The 24,836-nt window shown below is 31.6% G+C and overlaps 2 protein-coding genes across 4 annotated transcripts in view; both read left to right on the top strand.

Annotated features, from left to right (window-relative positions):
* Window positions 1-3,118: 3,118 nt before the first annotated feature.
* On the top strand, window positions 3,119-18,392 carry LOC113404627 (glutamic acid-rich protein). Of its 3 annotated transcripts, none has more exons than XM_064218383.1 (13): window positions 3,119-3,314; window positions 4,363-4,564; window positions 12,183-12,754; window positions 12,873-13,038; window positions 13,927-14,137; window positions 14,233-14,500; window positions 14,615-14,718; window positions 14,794-15,106; window positions 15,337-15,525; window positions 15,757-15,867; window positions 16,255-16,406; window positions 16,590-16,797; window positions 17,327-18,392. In XM_064218383.1, the coding sequence occupies exons 2-13, from the start codon at window positions 4,372-4,374 to the stop codon at window positions 17,522-17,524; spliced, it is 2,685 nt and encodes an 894-aa protein (XP_064074453.1). In that variant the 5' UTR covers window positions 3,119-3,314; window positions 4,363-4,371; the 3' UTR covers window positions 17,525-18,392. The 3 variants fall into 3 exon arrangements, with proteins under 3 accessions (XP_064074453.1, XP_026501346.2, XP_064074454.1); XM_064218384.1 differs by having other exon boundaries at window positions 3,142-3,310; XM_026645561.2 differs by lacking the exon at window positions 15,337-15,525 and having other exon boundaries at window positions 3,123-3,314.
* A 1,216-nt stretch (window positions 18,393-19,608) lies between these two features.
* The window catches only part of Cap-g (Chromosome associated protein G), a 14,089-nt gene continuing 8,861 nt past the window's right edge, over window positions 19,609-24,836 (top strand). Inside the window, exons 1-13 of the mRNA XM_064218246.1 lie at window positions 19,609-19,884; window positions 19,955-20,125; window positions 20,377-20,502; window positions 20,700-20,848; window positions 21,161-21,320; window positions 21,974-22,155; window positions 22,363-22,557; window positions 22,773-22,933; window positions 23,095-23,282; window positions 23,659-23,757; window positions 23,867-23,938; window positions 24,069-24,197; window positions 24,487-24,600. Coding sequence (XP_064074316.1) covers window positions 19,735-19,884; window positions 19,955-20,125; window positions 20,377-20,502; window positions 20,700-20,848; window positions 21,161-21,320; window positions 21,974-22,155; window positions 22,363-22,557; window positions 22,773-22,933; window positions 23,095-23,282; window positions 23,659-23,757; window positions 23,867-23,938; window positions 24,069-24,197; window positions 24,487-24,600 — 1,896 coding nt within the window. The 5' untranslated portion in view covers window positions 19,609-19,734. The remainder of the gene's footprint in view (window positions 19,885-19,954; window positions 20,126-20,376; window positions 20,503-20,699; window positions 20,849-21,160; window positions 21,321-21,973; window positions 22,156-22,362; window positions 22,558-22,772; window positions 22,934-23,094; window positions 23,283-23,658; window positions 23,758-23,866; window positions 23,939-24,068; window positions 24,198-24,486; window positions 24,601-24,836) is intronic.

Here is a 24,836-nt window from a genome sequence, read left to right as displayed (position 1 = left end):
AACACGAATTAGTTGCGATTTATATTGAAATTAAAGTAACTTTGTTTATGGCACACACTGCTACAGAAATATATATTATAAAAGAAAAAAATATTACACTATTTTATAATATTAAGATGTCTGCAGATAGGTACCGACACAAAAAGGAACGTCAGCTTATGTTGAAACTCGGGATTTTTTTTTTATAAATTTATTTAATTTGAGGTATTTTCTTATGGGAGGCTAAACTGCTTAGTTACGTATCGCCTTACGGAGCCAGTCAATTTTTGACAGATGGAGTGATTGCGGCAACGTAAAATATCAATATTAAATAGTTCAACTTAGATTTGTTTAAGTTTGCATTTCTGTCGGCCGTCTTGAGCTGCACACGTATTTTATTTAGTATGTGATTCTAGCTAAAAAAATTAAGACTACATAAAAGTAACGAAAGGTTAACAGGGATTATAAAATAAGTATATTAAAACGATGTACATAAAACGTTTTATTATTGTAATTTCGATATTTCTTGTAATTCTATATGATAATAAAAATATTTTTTTGTATGGATTTAAGAAAAAAATTCAAAGTGATGGTAGTTGGACGTCGATTGGGCCATGGGCACCTGATGATAAGTGGTTACCTCTGCCCACGACATTGGCTCCGTATTCATTTTTAACTATTTCTTACATATCAAATGCGCCACCAACCTAAGATGTTAGTATCTTGTGCCTGTAGTTAAACTGGCTCACTCGCCCTTGAAACAGTAAACCAATAATACAAAGTTTAACTGTTAGGCAGTAGTGTATGTGTTGAATGGGCGGTATCTCTCAGACGGGCTTGCATAAAGCCCTAGAAGGGCCTAGAAAGATGCATTTAATGTTGTAGCAAATTACAATGAATAGTTTGAAAAGTATACTTATGAAAAATAATCGTTTGTAGCATTACTAATATAACTATAACATTTAATTTACCTATCTTAATAAATTGTTCTCGTACAAAATTGAATATAACATTGGTTACTTATTTCTAAAGTTACGAACATTTAAATATATTAATTGTCAAAAATATATAATAATGTTCTATAGACCGCATTAGAGCTACGGCCAATCACAATCCGCCTAGCAATATAATATATTTTCGATGGAAACCATAAACATAATATACGGTTATTCTATTTAAATATTGTACCCAGGAGTATTGCAACAAGTGTGCGAGTAAATTCATGTTAACTCTCATAGTTACAAGTCGGCTAAATTCCTCGACCCCCTGGTACCCTGGTATGTACATCAGATCAGCGTAAAACGACGGCTTTACGTTCCAACCAAAGGTATTAACATCGACTTTCTAAATCCTGGTTTCTACTGTAATATTATTGACGCATAAAACAAAAACTCATATTAGTCCAACCTAGGGTTCGAATCTAGGACCTGAAGATCTAAACCAACTGTAATATGTAGTGTCCCATTTGAAACAAATGCTTTGTTACAGTTCAGTGGTCAAAATTTTTAAGGAGTGGTTCAAAGAGAGTTGCGTAAGCGCAGGCGGGACAGGAAATGTGGCGCCAGGCTATGACTGCTATATCATATTTAAGTTTATACATATATGTATGTTGTTAAGAAGTAACGTTTTATTAAGAGATACAACACTATATGACATAATTAAAAAAAAAAAAACTTTACTAATCTTATTTGCAACATAAATGACAATTAGGATTTGGTTTTTCATTGGCAGTAAGTAATCTTATTAATCCGACATACTCGTAGTGCCTTTAAAACCCCAGTTCTATAACTAAAACAAATGTCTAGACAGTAACGATAGCCTTAATAACTTAATCATAATCCCAAACAGTTTTTAAAATATATATAATTCATATTTTTTCATTTGTGTGTTTAATTTCGGCTTAAAAAAGAAAACTAACAGATTATGTTGATGATGATGTCCAGTCTGCATTACGATGTTTTCCTTCGTCGCCTATCATGGTAGTGGCAGTGCTTGTTAGGGTTTGAACCCGCAATTTATGGTTGAAATTTACGTGTCCAACCATACCAGACTAAAGCAGTTCTTCGACCATTTAAACTTAATTCGACTAATTCCTAATATTGTTACGAGTTCATGAGCCAATATCGTGATCACTAAACGCGTTTGTAATGATTCTGATTCGTTAACCTCAACTCTATTGTATATTTTTTTATTACGCCGTATGATAATATATAAATGAAAATAAAAGGACTAATGTACACATTTAACGATAATTATTAATTTCAAATAATTACCAAAAGTCTTATGCAAAGATAATCAAATCAATCAGTTTTAATTTGCGCCTTGGGAATGCGAAAACTCGTATCCCGTGACGGTAAACGGCATGAAAGCTTGACGCTCTTAACTAAGCCTTTAAGCTCCCTCTCTACCATCGCTCTGTTTCTATATATAATAATTGTTTAATAATAAGAAATATTAATATATTTTATTTTCGTTTATTAGTGCTTTTGTTTTATGGGAAAAACTTAATTTAGTATAACTGTTATGCAGCTACATTAACTGGTGATTAAATAAATCCTCTAATATGTAGTGAATGATGTCCGACATTCGTAAACAGAAGACAGGAAGGCATCAAAAATAGACGTTGTGACGTTGAAACGTTTTATTTAAAAACGCGCCTGGCCGTCTCGATAAATTACATACATATAACATAATGGCGTTTCCGCAATTGTTTTTGATATTTTTTTAATATCATTCATTATTTATATATATTTTTTCAATATATACATGACAAATGTCTAAAAAATACAGTTAAAAATCAGATATAGTTCATTTTTGCAGAACATCATGACCGCGTGCAATGCTGTTTTTTCAAAATTCCTTGAAATTCCGATTGTTGAGCTGAAAAAAAAACTAGCCTCTGTTATGAAATTGGCTCACACTGAATTAAAAAAATAGCAAGACTACTTAAAGTTACATTATTTGTTATATTACATATTAAGTATATATTTATCTATGACCAGCCCCAGTGACTTATTCTGAAAACCGGCGGCAAAATTAAACGGAATAGCAGTCCGCGTTGTATAATTATACTTAGATCTAATATTCCCGAATTATACGTTCTACATCTACATCACATCTTGCCGCACCTATTTATAAGTTCCAGTGTATTCGGAGCTGAAATTCCGCAGCTAGTCCGTAACAACGCGCGACCGACGCCGCGTCCTGATTTTTTTAAGTAATTTTTGAAAAAAAAAGTACTTCAAATAATGATAAGTTGATACCAAAGTGCCGTGTTTAGTGATTGCTTCTGAAGTGTATTTCACTATTGTGCTTTAAACGCCACACACACGTAGGTCAGAGTTAAATAAGCTAAGATTTATTTCAAATTTCGAATATTATGTTATTTTATTTCGTCATATATATTTTTTTATCTAATATATAAAGAAATAACAAAAACTATGTATCAATAAATGAATAAAACGTTTTTTTTGTAAAATTCACGTATTTCTTTAAAAAAGTTTTATAGTATATCTTTTAAAATATTTATAATTATATTATCAAACAAAACGCTTTCTTCTTAAGAGAAAAGGCTCTGCTGTGACACAAGCTCTTATTTTACTTCAAGTAAAATTGTATTATAAAGGCAGGATTTGATGAATAATTATATTGTTATATAAACTTTGAAACTATGCAATTATTTTTTATTGTATACTTTATCGTCTTATTTTGGTCACTAATTTAAACTTGTATTAACGATTTCAGTTGGTTTAATAAACGTCACACGAGGATATTATTATCTATTACAAAGATTTTGAAAAAAGACTATATAAATTTCAAACGGCTTTATCCATTCATTAGACAAAAATAATAGCAAGGACGAAATTAAATAACAACGTAGATGTTTTTTATGTAGGTGCTGAAAATATCGTTCCATGCGTCGATGACGGCGTCTTGTTATCTGAATGAGAACGTGATTTATAGTGATAGAATGAATGAATTAATATTCAAAGTTAAAATAATAAGCCATAAATATATTAGACATTCTTTATTGATAAAAAAAAATGGTTTAGTAACATTGGTATTTGTCACATTGTTTTTTTGTGAGATTTCAGTTTTTTTTATTTGCCGGATTGTTTTTTTTTAGCAAAGATCAAATTTCCAATTCCAAAAAAAAAGAACTACAATATTATTTATTGTTATCATAATTTATTTGTTCTGTAAAGTAATAGTTTAGCGATCTTGATACAATAAAAAGTTTCAATTTATGTTTATGATTTCAATAATAAAACATATTTTTAGTAAAAAGTAATACTTTAATAGAATTACAAAAAGTAAATTTTTTTGGGAGTCCATTTTTTTAGTATCAAAAGTACACAAACATAACGCACTCATTCTCCACAGAACACAAAAATGCCAATTGGTAACGTGAATAGAGAGACGGCCCCGAAGAGGGAAACTTTCAGGCCCCCATGGGTTAAGGAGAAGGATACAGAGGCGCCACCAGCCTGGCTGCAAAAAAAATTAAAACCCGTGGAAAGTACTACAAAGAACCCGGAAAGTGACACTCCACCTGCACCCTCTGCAATTGCAAAACCACTTAAACGTAAGTTCGCAACTTTTGCAATATATACATTTTAATATATATTTTTTTAAATTTCAGTATACTATTTGACTGTTTAGAAGCTTTATATAGCTTTGATAGATCAAAACATTAAAAAAATGTAAAATAAAAATGAATTTATTATGTTTATCCTTTATATTTTATTCTGTGAATCTGTAACCTTTTATGTGACTGTTATTGATCACATAATTATTAAATATTTTTTATTCGCTTAGCAAAGTTTACCATTCTTGTAAGAGTTATTTAACTTAATGTATGTCTTGGTCTTATCTTGAAATTGAATTTAAAATCATAACAATCCCCAAAGATTCTACTCGAAAGGGGACCCTTGCCCAAAATTGAACATTTACAGGCTGTTAATTTACTTTTACTTTACTTGAAAATGAAATATCAAACTTAATTTCTTGCCTGGTGCACCCCCGCGCCCAGCACCATGATATACCCACTAAAAACCACAAATACCTACACTGTCTCTTGACATCATGAGATCGCTTGCGTATCTGCTACCGTGACGCCCCGACGGTTGGTGCACGTCCAAGCCAGAGGCAGGAGTGGACGCTTAAATCGTGGGGAGAAGAGACACTTTCGCAGAAAGAATGAGAGATCTCCGCAGACTTTTCTTGCCTTCAAGCGGCACACTCCATCAGGATGCGACGCGCCGTGTTCAAAACTGCGCCAGACTCATGGGATGAGAGTGTCATCTACCACCTCACTATCCGGTGCAGGTACCTACCAAAGTAACGATGTCCAGTAAGCACCTGCTTCAGCCTGAATGTGGGAATGCTTTAACTCCATTCTACACAGTGATTAAAGTGGGAGGATTGCTGTCACTGTCGCCATGCCTGCTAATGGAGACCCCAAGTTTTCCTTCCATCTACAAATCAGGACTCACCCCATCTCCGCAGGCTCTGAACGGTTGCTGTTCGCACTGGCTTCCACCCAAAACTGGTACATTTCCGCGTAAAAATCCACCTGTAGTTTCTAGGGTGGATCACCAGCAAGTAGCGTCGCCACCGTCCACAATACCGTATTGTACCCACATATCGTCTTCACAGCCATGACCGTCTGCGCTCTCCACAGAAGAGCCCTGTTGCAAGAGATAACGGTCAACCCATATCGATGCACCGTACAGTGCTGTCGACCGTGTAACGATTCCGATCCTCCCACATTGAGTAGGAACCGAATCAAGGCGACAGTGACATTGATCGGGCCTTGTGTTATCCGAAGCTCCAGATATCCCCTCTAGGCTTTACCTTGGGTACACCTTTGGGTACAACAAAACGAATCCCCCTCGCTGCAAGGTGTGCAACTTGCATGCGCCAGTGCTGTTAAGTAGGCACAGGCTGGAAAATAGGTCCCACACTGGGACAGCCCTCCCTCGAGGACTCGTAGCCGGGTTTCCACATGCACACAATCGTGTTGAATTCGCTGAGGACCAGTGTCGATCTCAGCGATGGCCTGGCCACCGCAGCTCTGATAGAGCCGGTGATTCTCGAACTCCTGCAGTCTATTTCAAACAGATAAGCCAACGTCCATATTTATATATAAGATAAAGACTTAAAATAAATACTGTTAGAATAGAAATAATTTATAAATAATTGACTATGTTGGCATCTACACTATGTGAGTTTGATGACAAAATGCCGTGTTCTGACTTCTCACCTACTGACGATGAAGTGACTAATAACAGCCTTCACATGTCGCCAAGAATTTTATTAAATTATATAAATATGAATAATAATTAGTAAAGTTATAATAAATAATATTATGTATCATCTATTTCTAGTAACGGAAAATTTTAAAATATCTATATGATAATATATTTTTAATAAGGAGGAGGATAAGTACTCTTTGAACAGTAGCTTTTATGTAAACAGCCATATTGTGAATCTTTATATCTCCTGTGCCAAGTTTCTGTACATCATTTCATTTGACAGAAGCGTTTCCTGCAGGCACATCTGGGTCACGGACGCCACCCACGCTTCAAATATTATTCAATCATAAAAAGCAATCATTGGTCAATACCAATTGTTTTCCGGTTTTAAGACTGAGCCAGTGATATTACTGAAATGAGCCAGTGATATTAGACGCACAGGAGTCATAACATCTTAGCTATTACTGTTCGCGAATAATTAATCATTTCATTCACCGCTAATTCGTCGATGAAAATACTAATATTATCACCGTGGGTGTTGGTGACCACTTATTACCAGCTATCTATTACAGGCCAAATGACCTGTGTCTGCCTTCCTTTATCGCACCAAAATAATATCATCTTATTAATCTGTGTGTATGTGATTTTTGAACAGACCAACTCTTATAACTGTGTTGACATATAATCGTACTCTGTATATGTTTAATATTTACTGGGTGTACGTGTTAAGGTCGTAGCTTATAAAATCGTAAAAAATCTAAGTTATTATTATCGATTTAGTACCTAGTTGTTGCGTAAGTCCTGAAACGAACGACTTTGTTTGTAAAGTTTTTTTTTTATAACTAATAGAACTTCTATACCTATAAGTAAAACTTTATTTAAAGTTAGCTGATAGTTATTTCCCTTATATTTATCATCAGGGGTTATTTATCGGTGGGTTTTTTTTGCGAATGCACTCTTCTCGCTTTCCCGCGTACTCCGCGGCCTCTTTTTGCGACACGACACTTTCGCAGAAAGAGACCATCACCATCCAGCACTGCCTAGCATGGCGTTTATCACGCTGTTCAGTGAGATATCTCCGCAGACTATCATCGCCAGCTAATGCTTCTGGGGCCTTTTGCGTGGCGATGTCTAGGTCATAAAAAAATTAACGTAAAATAGGTAACGCGTGAATCCTATCGAATTATTGTTAAACAAAACTTAATTTTTTTTAATGAATAATTTTTTTCATGACATGCCGTGCATTGTCTAGTAAGTAAGTATTCACTCCTATTTTTTGTCATCTACTTCCGTTTAGCCCTCGATAACTGATCTCGACACATTATAACAGATAACATTCATAAAACATTGCAATAATATAATCGAGATCACTTACAAAGACTAAGACACTTCAAATAAAGACACTCTCTTTTGTGTGTGTGTGCACTATAAATTTATTAAACGCGTGTGTGTCATTGCCAATTTTTGCATTGCAGACACGTTCTTTAGGTACATATGGTCGATAAATATAGATTTTAGGCAAATTTGTAGCGACTTTTATCAATTATGTGAATTAAACGGGCTTGTTAAATGTCATTTACCATTGACCATTGACCATCTCAAAAATACTGAAAAATTATATATTGTTTTCAAGTATGTTTCTTTTATACTATAATCATTTCATATAAATATTATATTCAATTAAAAACTTTAAACTCCCATTGTAATTAGTACCTACATTGATGACTTTTAGTGGATATATTACCGTAAAATTGTAAATATCGTTAAGATTATGAAATATCGAATGAAAACCGGTGATTCAACTTACAATAAAACTATAGTCAATAGTTTATAATCTTTCGCTTAGTTTCTTATAATTTAACTTAAATTAACTTCGATAGATTGTAATCTACCGAAAAACAATGCGTTAAATTGTAAGCAGTATGTTGTGATTCATAATCTTTAGATAGTTTACAATCTCGCGAGATAGATTATTATATAAATTTATTTACAATTTAATTGTACGGTGACAATACGTTTAGTCGCAATTCCGATCCGAAAAATTAAACAGTCCTGTTATCAGTATTAATGCGTGTTCTTTGTATTATAGAAAACAATTATGGTTATCAATGTCGTTTCTCATTGTACGTCATACAGTATTTTAATAACAAATCTATGAGATAATTTCGGTGTTTTCACAATAAGTTTTACGTTTAATTAGATTATGATATCAATGACCTTAACTCACACTATAAATGCGAAAGTGTGTTTGTTTATTACGGTTTGTTCAATTGAATATGAAATTTAGCATACACATTGTCAGGGTGCAGAAAAGGACTTGGTATCTAACACTTAACCGATGGCGGGAAACTTTAGTCTAATAAAATAAGGCTTAAGTTTAGTAGAAAATAAATTATTCCTCTACTTATGTATACCAATTTATTTTGCCAATTTCTGAACGTCTAATTATATAATCATTGTGCACGAACTATCGTTTTTGTATGCTACGTTTTTAAATGAATCGTTTGATGCAAAAAGAAATTCACTTCAAACGGATCGCGTTATAAGATATTTAAAATATTCATACAATATCCTTTCGTACTTACGTTTTAAACACGATTTAAACATTTAATAATAGTTACCTAAAGTGACGAAATAAGTGCCTACGCAGCTACATACACGTGTACAAAACATAATATATGTTATATACGAGTATGATTACCTATCCATTTGTTACATATATGTAATAAAAATATGAATGTAATTATTCATATAAAACATATATTTACAATAATAAAGATTTCAATACATTTCATTTTGTGTTTAAATTTTTATCAACAATATTTTTAATACGAAATAATATATGTAACAGATATATATTTTTAAAGACTTACATTATGTCTTTGAATAATTAGCCCAACAAAATTCGATTATATGATCTAATTATACATGTAAGTAGCCAGCAAGCTACCAGTCCTAGATTCGCAACGATGCAATAAGGATCTACGTACAATTTTATATTGAATGAAATTAAATGAATGAATGAACATTCAAATAAAATATTGGCCCGTGCGAATTTATGCACAAATACTAACCAAATTTTTATCGCAATCTTGGTTTAGGAACGTATAGATATTAAACATTAAAGAAACATTCATTTTTATTTATTAATATTTAGATACATACTTATAATTGGGTATTATATATACAACTTATTTATACACTGTGACCTATAATCCAAACTGTTCTTAGGTAATAATCTTTGGCAAATTGAAAGATTTACAAACTTGCCATGAAGAAATATGTGATTTTTAATATTTTTTTATCAGCTTTTTTACCAATCAGTTACCTACATATATCTCAATAATGCATCTTGCGAACATAACCTGTAACTACAAACTTAACTTTTAATATTAGTAGTATGTTAATTATGAGATGAAATGAAATTAACACATCATAATAGAGTAAATAGCTGAAAGATTATACAAAGTTAATAGAACATATTTCGGATACAGTAAAACACAACTTTCAACCGTTTTTACGTCAATTTTTCAGTGAAGATTTACTATTATAAATATATTAATATTGTGTTGATATATGTATTTGCCTACCAAGTGACGTCAACACCTGACTGAAACTTTGGCAGGGATTCGGGATCTTAGTATGACTCTCAGCATGAGAGCACGAGTTTGTTAGTCTGGAGTTTGCGAGGTGACGTGTTGAGTGTTCGTTTTTGGTGGAAATATCTTATTTATATACGTGATAATTTAGTCGATTGTTTCATAGACAATCTGCAGTTGTTGGTGCATTGTTTTGCACGCGTAATTTCATGATCATAGAACGAAGGTAAAGAATTATTTTTAGATATCGTTTCAAAAGCCGGAGCAAGCTTAATTTATTTTTTAATTCACATTGAAATAAAAATTTAAGAATATAATCCAAAGATATAAAACAAATATCTTAATAATATTTTGTTCGAGAGAACAAAAAACAGTTATTTAAATCAATACAATTTAAATATTATTTGTTAATTGAATTAAATAACAACATGGATAAATATAAACACTATTACATACAAAATTTTCCATTCACCAATGTATATATACCGCGTGAACATCAAAACAATTAGAACTTACGTTTTAAATTAATTACCATAAAAATATATTAGATTATTTTTTGTGTATGTATCTCATTTGTTATTCATAAAGAATATAGGTATAAACTTAGAGCACAGTTGATACTAGTAAATACAGATTATATAGAATCTAGATATATCATTTAAAAGATATGTGATAATAAAAAGGAATTAAAAAATCATATTATTTTAAAAAAAAAACTTGAATTTCCAAAAATGCACGATTCACAATGCTTATTAAAAAAATATATATATATATATATATATAAATATTTACAATATAAGTCTTTTAACTAAACGGCATTAAGTAATATAGCCATCGCAATAGAGAACATATAATAATTGAAACGAATTTATTAAAAACAAATTCACTCATGTAGAGATTTTTTTCGCAAGTTACAGTGTGTCCTTTCACACTTTAGAGGGAAAAGTTTTTGCGACAATTTTAATGTTTTTTACGTTTCAATGGCAATCAATTATTTTTTGAAAAATAAAGAATTGATCTCCATCTAATTATCTTTACAACGGTATGCAAACTATCTTGATTCCGTGATCTAAAAAGAGTATAAGGATAAACTATTTGCCGAAATGAGGAGAAATATTTATTTCGTTCACAAAGCACTCTCTATTGGTTCCTATCATAAGTCGTGCATGATGTGTTGTACTAGTAATTGTTTCTGAATCCATTAACCAAAATATTTTGGTAATATTAGAATAATGATTGATAACTTTTTTATAACGTATTTATAAATTACTTTATTCATCTAATTCAAATACAGAAGGACAGAATACTCTCTAAACAAACCCATAGAAATACTGCGACAATGATTTAGTAACTTGTAACGTATTTGGCGTGATATTGGGAAAACAAATGCATTAATTCAAAAGGAATGAGTCGTAAAAGTAAATTAAATCGAAAAAGTTTCAGTAGCATGACACTATACAATAAACGTTCGAGTTGTGAGATATTCCGAGCCAGTCGCCGCCAACGAAGCGATATTTTTAGAGAGGACAGACATTTTACAAAATAAACGAATATGTTGAAGATACTGTATGATTTATAAGAACACTTTGTGTTAGTGGCTATTTGAGCTTTATGAACGTTTGTCTTAGACTAAAACGTACTTATTGCTATAACATTACACGAGTATATTATTTTGTTATAAAATATTCATAAAACAACGAAGTTGTCAATGACCTTTGTGTCGGAAAAATTATGTAAAACTAATAATAATATTGTTATATAACATAAGGTAATTATTTACATAATTAATAAGTATATTATTTCTATATTGTAATTATTTATCCTATTAGTCAAAAGGGTTCTAACATGTAATCGTGTTAAAATAGCGAAGGTCGGCCAACCACCATTTTGGCAGTGGGCATGTTTATTTACGTACGCAAATGCTATCAAATGCATCGAAACGAGGACAAAACACGTGCTTCCATCACTTTCAATTTTTAAGTGTGTTTTGTTCTATATCATTACGCAAGAAAATTAATGATTTAGATGCAAAATGAAGTTAAATTGTTATTCTTATAGTCAAGTACAGTTCTATTATTCAAAAATTTTGTATAGCGTCTAATAACTACAATGACATAATTCTTAACTAAATTGTTTCCTTTTAATGGCCATCACATATTATAGCAATCAGATCTACATTATGTTTATTAGTTAATTAATCAATACAGAATAAATTATTTCAATAAAATATTTAATTGATAATCGGATAGTTATTAAAAATATATCTTATCACTCATCTTATATATTTATATATATATAAATATTTTAATGCCGTTATAATAAATGAGACTTTGTTTTCATATTATAGCAGTTCTTAAAAAGCAGTCAACGATAAGAGAAAAAACTGAAAACGGTGTGTCTGAACAAACAGAAGAAAAACTCGTTAAGCCATCGGCAGCTAAGCTAGCCGACAAAGCTTCAAAGTCTGAAGATAAACCAAAATTCGTAAAACCTTCTATAAAGTTCAACGAAAAAACAAGTAAATCAGATGATAAAGTTAATAACGATAAACTACCAGAAAGACCTATTCTCAAAAGCGTCAGGACTATTGATGATAAAGGTAAAGAAAAGTCAGTTAGTATAAATGATAAAAAACCAATAGAGAGAAATGATACAGTAAAACTAAACAATACGATAAATGTTAAAGATCCTAAAGCATCTAACAGCTTAAATAATCTCAAAAAAGATAAAACGGTGGATAAAACAAAGGCGGATGAAAAACCTAATGATAAATTGACTACAAACTTAAACAGTAACTCCACTAAGGACAACAAAAAACTTGAGAAAGTTACTGAAAAATCAAAAGAAGAAGAGAAGACTGAGGATAAGTCTAAAATGGCAACGAAACCACCGACTCCCCTTGACAAAACTCCTTCCAAGGTAAAGTATTCGTAAATAAAATTTGTTATACTTTATATTCAATCCAAAAAATATCTTTCTCAACATACAATGAACTTTATTTAATATTTATGTATGTTTATTATAAACTTGTTTATAGCTTCCACCCCGCAAGCCATCGCTGCAAAAGGCACCATCAAAGGATGACGTTATGCTAAAAAAATGGAGGGATCCTTTGCATGAACGCGTTAAAGAAAACATTGATAAAACTCTGGCAAATGAAATTCCAAAAGGACACACTTTAACAAAGAACGAAAGCTTAAGAAGTAAGTATACTTATATATATAAATCTTAAAGAAAACTAGGCAATGCCCCGACTATTAATTATTGGCAAAAGATCTATATATAAATTACGGAACACGCCATAGGAAATGAATTTAACTTTGGCAATCTATCAATTGAGGTTTGAAACAAAAATAATTCAATTGTAAACATAGGTTATATAGTGACATTTCATTTTGCTTTGTTACGTAAACAAGATTTTATGTATAATTTGAAGTGTTTAAATCGTCATTAGTTTCCTAAATGTAAAAATACACTATCAAAACTATAATATCTAGCCATACATACATAGCTATAAGCTTATGGTAAAGACACTTTCCTCAGTACAACTCGTTAACATTCTTCTCAATCCATTCCTTTTGATCTCCTGTGTGCTAGACGGTTTGTGGTCTAAATCAGATCCAAAATAGTCGCGGATACGAGTAGTTCCGCATGCGAGGCGTGCGACTATCAGGTGTAAATGTGAACTCGCAAGAAGATCATCATTACTATTGCAAAAATATTAGTTTAACATATCTCAATTGCAATTTACTTTAGTAAATAAAAAAAATTGTGAAGTGCAAAATAAAAGGTGTTTTAGTTAATAATAAAGTTAGACAGGACAGCTTCAATGGCCGATGGAAACATATACATAGGTATAGTACAATTGACTAGTTCTACGATATATGATATAATCGAAGTGGGAAATCTCTGAGACAAGATGTAAAAAAAAATATCCAGAACTAGTATGGCTAGAAACTTGCTATTAAACAAAGAAAAAAAATGTTTTAACGTAGGCTAATTTAAATGATTGCATTTTATTCTAAGTTTAAGCGAAATTAAAATGAAGCTAATGTGCGTAATTACGTTTTAATATTATAATTACTCTATAGGCCTACTGAAACCTGCACCACCACCGATGCCACCGCCATTGCCACCGAAACTCCCGCCACCACCAGACTTTAAAAAGGCACCTGTAGATCCTACGAAATTGAAAAAAATAGAACAACTCCGTAGCCGACCAAGAAGGAGGCCTGATTGGAGTGATATGATGAAAGAGGTGGAGCAAGGAAAAAAACTGAAACATGTTGTATGTAATGACAGGTACAATGCACTTTCATATATGTTTTAAAACTAAAACTATGTACCAAATTATTTAATTCTCATTTTATAAAATAAAATAATTGAAATAATTTCAGGTCAAAACCAATCATCACTCAATCAGTAGTGATTAAAAATAAGGATCAATTTATATTTGAATCTGAACAACCCAATTCACACAATGAACTGCTGAGGGAAATAACAAAAGGTGTAAAACTCAAAAAAGTAAGAACAAATGATAGAAGCAAACCTAATTTAGAAGGCTTAAGGAAATTCAGAAGGCAGATGACCATAGAAGAACAAGTCCAAAAGTCAATGTCACAGGCCAATCTTGCTGCCTCCCCATCGGGTGTATCTATAGCAGAGGTATTTTACATCATTTAATTTTATGTTTACTATTAGTTATAAATATTTCATTTTATACAATAACTTCATAATTGCTCATTTAAAAATTAAATTAAACCCTTAATGTATTTTCAGACATCTCAGGCTGTTGAAGAAGATGAAATTGACGAAATGGATGATATTGACAAAGTTAGAGACGATCTTCAATCTACTAAGCAGCTATTAGCTATTGAACTTAGGTACGCCAATATCTTGTATCTTATAAAATCTTTGATTAATTAAAAAATAGTTTTCATAATATATATTTCCTACAGAAATAAAGAAGCCCAAGAAAGAGAAAACAAGCGCTTGTTGACTAGGATACAAAATCTAGAAGCGGAACTGGCAAGAGAACGCGCTATTATTAAACAAGAACAACACAAAACTGTAATATCTGTGACAGATGCCTATGATGAACGATTAGTTAATAATCTAAAAATGGAAGTTGAAAAGGCGAAGGAAACGGCGGATAATTTGGAAAAACAATATTTAATAGCAGCAGAAGAAAGAGATGATGCACAGACAGAATTAGAAGAAGTAAAGAGGCGAAATGCAGAATTGGAAAGGAAATTAGAGCAAGCTCTTTCAGTAAGTAAAAAAAAAAAAGAATTCTTTCTTATGCTTAAATTAATAAATCACATTTAACATATAAATATTTATCTATTTAAATATATATATATATTACTAAGTTAATTTGATATTATTATAACATACATATTTATAACAAATAAAACATATTTACACAAAAATGTGTGTAAACTTACGTAAACTTACTTACTTTTTAACATTTTTTTTCTGCATTTTTTACTAATTTACAGGATAAAATTGACGAGCTAACGAAATCGGAGGAGCCGTTATCTTTCTATCAAAAAAGTCAGCTTGACTTTTTAAAGCAGTGTAGGTTATTGAATATAGATGTTAACTGCCCCGAAGCTCAGCAATTAAAGTCAAACCTTTCTGACGCTAATACTACTAATAATGCTTTTACTAATAACCAAGAGGACGAGGTAACGAAGAGATATGCTTACATATTATTCTTTACGCAAATATAAAAATTATTTATATTTATTTTAAAATTTGAACTAATATTATACCCTTACATTAATATTTAATTTATAAAATAATAATTATGATATTTACTTATGCAATTTGTTATAATATTATATTAATAATATATTAATCAATTATTTTTGACTGTTTTTTACACGTTTTATATAAATACTTGATCCTGCTTACAGGGAATCATTCCTACAAATGTTGGATCAAGACGTTCTAGTCATGCCATCAAGCAATTGTCCGTGACCAAGGATGAAAGCTTTGACGAAGAAGAAGAATCAGAAGAAGAAGAGGTAAATTTTTACACTCCATAATTTTTTTAATTTTACTAATATCCATTGTGCTTTCATAGCATTAATAGTAAAATAATATATTTTTATATTAATTAAAAATATTTTTTACCTTTAAAGTAAAACGAAAATTTTATTAAATTGATTTATCAATGCCAACTATCTAAAATACATACAAATAAATAAAAAAATATAACTTTTTTTAAATCACATGCCATAATGTAAACAGAAATCTAACATAGAATCTCATTAAACGTCCCTGTTATCAGAAATAATTGAAAAAACCGTAACTTTTTAGTTTTTTCTAACATTGTCTCTCCTCTAAGATTTTATAATTTTGTTTACAAACGGTTTTACTTTAAAGGTGCGAATTGTGGTTATATGTTTCAGGAGGAGAGTGAAGAAAAGAAACAGAAAAGAATAGAAAAAGAAATTCGCAACATGAAAAATAAAATCCGCCATTTGAAAGAGAAACAAGATAACATGAAGAGAGAGAGAATGGGCTATAAAATGGCATTAAAGAACCAGCAAGCTTGTCTCAAGTTAGAAAAAACACAATTATATATTTATTTTTTATTTTTTTTGAGTTGGGAATGTACTTTTTGTTGCCATCAAAAAAAATCTAATTGTGATAAAGTTAACAATGTCAAGATAAATAATTTTACAGATTATATTCCGTAATGAATTTGCGGTTACGTGAATAATAAAAACAAAATATTTTTCAGGGAAGAAAAACGTAAGTTTAAGGAACTGAAACGTGAAGTTGACAAGATGGCTGCTATGATGAAGGAAGTTGGTACGGACGAGGAAGATGAAGAAGACGAAGAGGAAGAGTCGGAAGAAGAAAAGAAGAGTGAGACTGAAGAGGAAGAAACTGAAACAGAAACAGAACAGGACACTGAAAGTGAAACGGAGAGTGAAAGTGAACCAGAGGTGATTTTTTTACAACTTTATAGTTTTTTAGGATAATAGGGAGAACAGGTTTTCCAACTTATTCAATTGCATGTAACTGTCGTAAAAGCAGCATATGATTTCCATGCCACTAAGCCAATTGACGTAAATCCTCTTACAAAATTGTAGAGCGTAGCGTCTTTGATTTAATTTAATAACGAATGATATTTTAATGGTTACATCACATGTTACTTACTCTCTATGGCAATCCTTAAAATTATAATATAGATTAAAAAATAATGTGTTGTGTATAACATTAAAAAAGACCACATTATTACGCTTATTTATATTCGTCTTAAAGTATACATACAGTTTTGTAATTCTCATTTCTAAGCTCATAATATACGAGTACATGTATTTAACATGTAAAATGATCATTAAATATAATTATTATAATTTAAATTTATCAATTGTTATCTATCAATCTCTGCTGGGAAATATAACAACACAGCCTTGCCGTGTGTGAGCACAGGTCAACCCTTTTTAATATGAACCACATAAAAATTTTCAGGACGCGCCGCTGCCGAAAAAGAAAGACAATCTCACGAAGCGTTTGAAAAGACATGAAACAAGAGTGAACGCCTTGAAAAAAGGCAATACACTTCTCAGTGCGAATGTCGATCGACTAAAAGACGATGTCCTTATACAAAAGGAGAAGTCTCTCTCACTCCAGAAAGAGCTGGACTCTCTAATTGAAGATCTAGAATAAAAAAGATATAAATATTTATTTTACGTAATTTCAGCTTTTAATTAATGTTTCTAATATAAAGAATAAAAATGAACGTGAATGCTTAAATTTTATAAAATTAATTCTTTAAAATGAATTTGTTTTTTGTACACTGGCTACTATTTTTTTCTTATTTTAAGTAATCATTACAATTGTAATCCTTTTAAACAGTTCTGTTGTCTATAATTCAGAAGGTTTAAGCTAAAATTTACTTACCAACCGCTGGATTTTTTTCTGGAAAAATAACTTTCAAACAAAGATTACAAAGGTTTAATATTACGTAGCTAAATGTTAATATTTTGCTATACCATAATTAATAAGTGCCTATCTCAATCCCTATATAGAAATAATATGCTATCTGTGTGAGAAAAGTTTTTGTCGCTAGCTTTTTTTTGTATACCTACATATGTAAATAGACTGAAGAAACCTGATTTTAGGTAGCTTGGATCTATAAAATTTATCGTCGACTTTAATTTAATTCTGTATTTACAAACTTTATACGTTATTTTAGGTAGATAGATATATAATATAAGTAAAATAATAATGTTCATTATATTAATAAGATTTTAACAAAATTAAATGAATTGAATAAAACAATGAAAACATAAAAAAAACGAGGTGCAAATGTGAAATATTTAAAGTTAAAAACAATTGTACAGTTTTGTAAGACAGTTATTTATTATTTTACGAGACTTGTATATAGATATAATCACTTGTCATTTTATATACGTATGTATAACTATAATATGGTATGCTTCTCATAATTCCTATTATTACTAAACTAAAACTCTTTGTATAACGATAATTTAAACCACAGACATATTTTAAGCACAATAAAATTTAACGCACACTTATGTCTCGTATCATTGTAATCCCTTTTTATAGACTTTTTTGTATACATACTCAATTTAAAGGTATAACTTTTTTAAAGTATTATTAGGTTTAAAACAAAATACAACAAAAACAAAATTCGTGACCTTCGAATTATCCGTACACGTCGTGCGAAACACAAACAATTTTATTGGTAATTTTTTTTATTAATTTTTCATATTTTAACATAACCGATTTTGCTGATTACTTTCAATTATTATTAAATAAATAAGTCCCAGTATCGCTTATGGCGGAGGGAGTAGAAGCGCCTGAATACCCACAGCAGTGCAAAAAAGAAAAGAAGTTGTCGCGCCGACAGCTGGTTCCACAGCTATTTATGTGCGGTAGAAAATGACGTAAGTGAAATTTGAAATTCTACCGCGATGTCCGAAGGTGTCTCGAAATATCCACGCCACATTTAGTATTCCGATACTAACTGTGGTAGCTAAAGGATTGTTCTAAAATGAAGATACGACAAGTGGGGACTTCTTAGCGGTTAACGCGCAAACTTGTGTAGTTTTGGGGGTTGATTGGACTTCGAAAGAATCGCTAGGTGATACGAAATCGAAGGCCTTCGCTATGTCTTGCTGCTAATGCCTCCCTCTTGGACTCAACTGCTTCCGCCTCCTTATGTGTCAGGTAATCTAGAACATCTCAGACTGAACGACCCCGCCAAAGACCTTACTGACGAACCCAGCCGATTTGACCAGTTGTATCAGATCATATACTAAGTCAAGAAGATATTTTCCCACATGATTGATTGAATTAGCTATTGTCAGCGATATATATATACATCAATACAATATAAAGTAAGCTTATTTTATCCATATACATAATATATTATAAATCTAATGTCTATTTATCCATTTTTTTCATACGCCACACGGTGACAAAGTCTCTAAATTTCCCGTCTGAAACTATGTTTAAAAATATTTATAAAAAAATCACTACGTTTCAGCCAACATATAGACCTACTCATAACAAAATAAACTAAATTGAATTATTATAATAATTTTAAAAACATGCTACTTAGATCTGTAATAGGCTTATTTTAGTTGATTTTACTTAACTGTTCGATTTTGTCGTATTTTAAGAATATGACAACACTTTATCTATCATTTCTCAATTGTCATCTGTCAGTCATAAACTCCTGTCAAGTTTGAATCATTTTTGTAACCGATATATTGTATTTTGTCAGTAACTCCAGCAAACTACTTTCATTGTTTTTAAATTTGAATTATTTCAAAATTTAATTATATTTTGTAATTAATTATTGGTGTGTTAAGAATAATTTATTACGCTGTACAATTTTGTGAGTTAAAATGGCACCTACTGACGCCGATATACCACAAGCGGTCGGGAAGCCGAATCCGCGTAATAATCCAATTATGTTTAAAATATTTCAAAACGTTCAGTATAATGTTGTTCAACATAAGAAGTACGTAAAAGAAATGATAAAACTGTACAAAAAGGTAAGTCTTTTCTTAATACAATTTTTATAAATAAATATTCTTTTTATTAATATTTATCTTTGTCTTTCAGATTGAACAGGATTTCTTTAGGGAAAGTTTTAAGAATGCTCTTCATTATTTATTCACTTTTGGAGATACAAGTGCTAATGTTGACCGGGTCGTTCAGTTTGTAGCGACCTTTTGTACTTCTCTAGATGATGAAGAAGAGTTTCTTATGTTTATATTTGAAATTATTTTTGATGTAAGTTTTCAATCACATAGTATTACTTATACGTATAATGCAATTGAATCAAATAACCCTTAATCACGTTTATAATAAATTTAATCTGTATGTTATTTAAATTTTAAAATGATGGCTTATACTACTAACTTTTAATGCATTCTTCCTAATGAACCTTGCTGGTAATTGTGTCAAACAGAAAGGATTGTTGAAAAATTTATTATATATATATACAAAAATATTTGTTAAATTTTAATGTGTTGAAATTTCAGTGTCAATGTGTATCAGGCCAGTCTGTAAGATACAGAGCTAGTCAACTGCTGGCAGCTGTGCTCTCGGCGCTCGGAGATGATGCATCCTTGGATGATGATCTGTGTGACAAACTTTTAGCATCACAGGTAACAAATCATCAAATTCATCTCTGTTAAAGCTTAAAAATAGTTGAGTAAGATGACACTACTAGAAGCTTATCAAATAGCATAGCATAAATACATGGCAATTAGCTACATTTCATTCCCTACATACAGTAATGTTTATCTCAGCTCAAGTATTGAGCTACAATTTTCAATATTAAGTATTTTTATATTGTTTCAAGATGCAACGCCTGCAAGATACACGTGGAGCAGTGAGATGTAGGGCGGCTCTAGCTCTTCAGCGTCTACAAAATCCAATGGAACCAGATGATGAAGTCACTAGAGCATATCGTTTTCATATGAGCTGTGATCCTAGTTCATCTGTGAGAAGGTTACCATAGACATTCATTTATTTTTTATTGAGATATGATTGAATATTTTAATGCAGTTAAAATATACTAGTTTTTAAGTTACCTTGTAACTTTTGATTAATGAAAACCTTACTATGGTTTTTTTTTCTTGGCAACTTCTTATTTTCAACATGAATTCCCATGTTTGGTAGTATATTAATATTGTTAAGAAATACTTAAGTATATTTGTTATATTGTTAAGTATTTCTTAACAATATTAATATACTACCAAACATGCTATATATATAAATAATAAGTACCATTTTTAAAATATAACTAATTTTATATTGCAGAGCTATAGTGATGTCGATAGCAAAATGCACTCGTAATGTTCCATTTGTTCTGGAACGACTTTGTGATGTAGATGAAGCAGTACGCCGCGCCGCTTTCTTGTACATATCTGCGATTAATGTGACACAGTTGAGAGTCAAACAACGAGTACTCACTTTAAAGGTATAAGCTTATACTATTTGTAATAACATTTTCAAAACCATAATATTCTTTATTCAATTAGGCACATAAAAGCACTGTTCAAACTTCATTTGACACTGTTGAATTAAACTTTAAGCTTCCGCCGGTTCGGACAGTCGATAAGTCTTCGATTAATAGATTTCGATTTTCAATTATAAGATTCGGAAGTAGAATAGATTCTACCGAGAAAAACCGGCAAGAAACAAGAGTCAAGAATCTAGAGACATTACATTACATTAACAGCCTGTAAATTTCCCACTGCTGGGCTAAGGCTTCCTTTCCCTTTGAGGAGAAGGTTTTGGAGCATATCCCACCACGCTGCTCTAATGCGGGTTGATGGAATACACAAGTGGCAGAATTTCGTTGAAATTAGACACTGCTGTTTTTTCCTCACGATGTGTTCCTTCACCGCCGAGCACGAGATGAATTATAAACACAAATTAGGCACATGAAATTTCAGTGAACTTCAGTCAACTCGAAATCATCAGTTAAGATGTACGCATTCTAACCACTGGGCCATCTCGGCTCTCAAGAGACATTATTTTAGACAAAATAATTAATTATGATTAAATTGTTTTTTAATAATGGTTGTAAGCATCATTGAGCTTGTAATTTATTATAATGGATAATTCTAGGTAGGCCTGAACGAACGCAGTCAGCGCGTGCGTCGGGTGGTTGAAGAGATATTGATACCGGGCTGGCTCAGTACATTCCACGGCAATATCATTGATCTACTTAAAGCAATACGACTGGACAATACACATGATGCTAAGGATTCACAATATGTTGCAGGAAAACTTCTAGAATCACTTTTTAAGTAAGGGCTATAAAATTATCATATAATTACTTTATTTTATTTGAATACTTTTCATTTTGTTTTTTTTAATATAAACATACTTAAGAAGATAAGTTAAGTAACTCATACTCATTGAAAACAGTGGTTAATCTCGACTTTATAACATTAACAAAGATAATTTATGTTAAAATATAAATGTATATTAAAACATACACAATTATTTTACAGGCGTCTACCGACATCTGAGCTATTAGAATGGTTACCGACTGATAAAACCCTGCGTCTCATTCCCGCAGAGAAGTTAAATAAGGAAAGTGCTTGGTACTGGCGTCATCTTGCAGAACATTTACAGAAGATCGATGACGATGAAACGTTAGAGACGGTGCTACCCGATCTTGTCGTTTTAACTGGATATATAAGAGCGTAAGGAATAACATATTTTTTATGCTTTAACGCTGCTGCTTTATTTTTGTAATTTAATTTTTTTTATTTTTTATGATGAGTATGTAGGAAGTGAAAAAAAAAAACTATTGCCATTTTAAAAAATTATAATCTCTCGTAAGCTGTTAAATTTATATTTATTTTGTATAATTTTTAAACTAAAAATCGATATGAATATTTCTCTGCTATATATATAGGATCGTGGAATCGCCATGTCCATCAGAAAAGGACGACCCGGTGGGCTTCAGCACTCGCCAGTACGTGCTACAGGAGCTGGGCTGTCTGCTGCGCGTGTACGACGCCGGAGACCCCGCCGGACGCTCTGCGCTGCAGACACTCGTCACCGACACTCTCACAGGTCACTATTCGTTAAAGCGATTTAACATTTATATATTTATATTATATATATATTAAAATTAAGTCTTAAAATGCTACGCTCGTTTTTAATTAAACTTAAAATATATTGGGATTTACGTACATCGTCAAGTACTACTTAGAATAATATTTGAACTATCGCAGGCGACTACGGTCCACTGAACTCGGACGTCATCCGCGCATTCGTGTCGGCTCTGGAGCTGGTGGTGCCGGAGGTGGCGGCGCGCGTGGAGCTGGTGTGCGGCGTGGTGTCGGCGCTGCGCGAGGCGCGCGAGCCCGACGACGCGCCCGCGCCCGCGCCGCCGCTCGACTGCACCGAGGTCAAGCTGCAGGTCCGCCCCACTGCTCTCGATATTCATCTCCCTGCAGACCTGCCTGAAAGAAGTGGATGTAAATCGTATCTTATACTAGCTGCTCGTCCCGACTTCACTCGCCTATATTACAGTTTGGGTTTTACATGATTTTTGCAAAACTTAACCATTTACGCAGCAAGTGCATTTTTCATTTATACTCTACTATTTTTGGTCTTAACGTGATCGTGTATAGCCTTCCACGATAAATGGGCTACCTAACAATAAAATAAATTTTCAAAACTGACCATTAGTACCTGAGATTAGCGCATTGGACCAAACGAACAAACAAACTCTTCAACTTTATTTATATTAGTATAGATTTGTTTAATGTTTTTAATGTATTTTTTATTTTCAGAGAGCTAGACTCCGTGTCTCTTTAAACGTCGCAATCGAAGCTCAAGAAGAGGCCGTAAGAGATGAAAACTATGCTCTCGCCGCGGAATGTAAAGCTAAAGTAAGTCGTAGTTTATAAACGATTTTATTTAGTGCCAGTTATGGTAGCTCAAGCTAAATTGAAAGGTTTTTTATTAATCGTCAAATATACTTTTGTTTATATCTTACAGGTTGCAGATATTCAAAAGAAATTGGAAGATTTGAATATTCAAACAAAGTCACCACCGCCTCAACCATTGGCAGTAAGTGGCGAATATATAAAATAAAAAAAAGCCTTTTACACAATTAATTATTGTGAAACCTTCTTACTCTTTAACGGAATAAAAATTTACTATGAAGTAAATAATATATCTAAATATATAACTCTTTCAGACTATAAAAGAAAAACAATGCGACGCGGAGACTTTAAATAAGTGTTTAACAATATTGAACTGTGCGCTGGACACGCCGCAGCTGACGACAATCACGCCAATTCTGAAGTTGATGTTTAGTGAACTAGAGGTGATAATCAACTCTTGTGTTACTGAATAATTATTTTTTTATTATTTATACTCGTGTATGTATACACCGCATTATACAAACTAAAATTATATAATTAATATAAACACAAGAAATGCAGAATGTCTTCCAAGCTACCTTTGGATTACTATCTATTACTATCGGCGTTGACTTATGATCATTAATATGTATATACCCACATACAGACTTATATATAATATAAAGTACTATTTATTTAATGCAAAAATAATCTCGTTTTATATAATTTTTCTTGATTGATCTTTCTTACTAGGCTGAAATATTTCAAAATCCAGAAATATTGGAGAATGCGCTCGAAACAGTTGCCTTATTTGGAATGCTCGATAAGGAGTTTGCAAGAGACCACAAAGCATTCTTCTTTGCGAATGTAAGTCTAATATTATAATCATAACTAATTTACATAAATACATACATATTTACAAAATCTCTATGAGTTATCTAGTTTATTAATAATTTTTTTAAGGAATTGCTATGTTAGCAACCTTAAGGCACATTTAAACGACACAATTACACTATATCGATTGTCTGCTATTAGCAAATAAAATATGAATTATTTCAAAAAATCTTCCCGTAAATCATCTAGATAATGAAATTAGAAAACTG

Source organism: Vanessa tameamea, chromosome 21 (genome assembly GCF_037043105.1).
Source record: "Vanessa tameamea isolate UH-Manoa-2023 chromosome 21, ilVanTame1 primary haplotype, whole genome shotgun sequence".
Taxonomy (NCBI): Eukaryota; Metazoa; Arthropoda; class Insecta; order Lepidoptera; family Nymphalidae; genus Vanessa; species Vanessa tameamea.
This window is presented reverse-complemented; position numbering and strand designations above follow the sequence as displayed.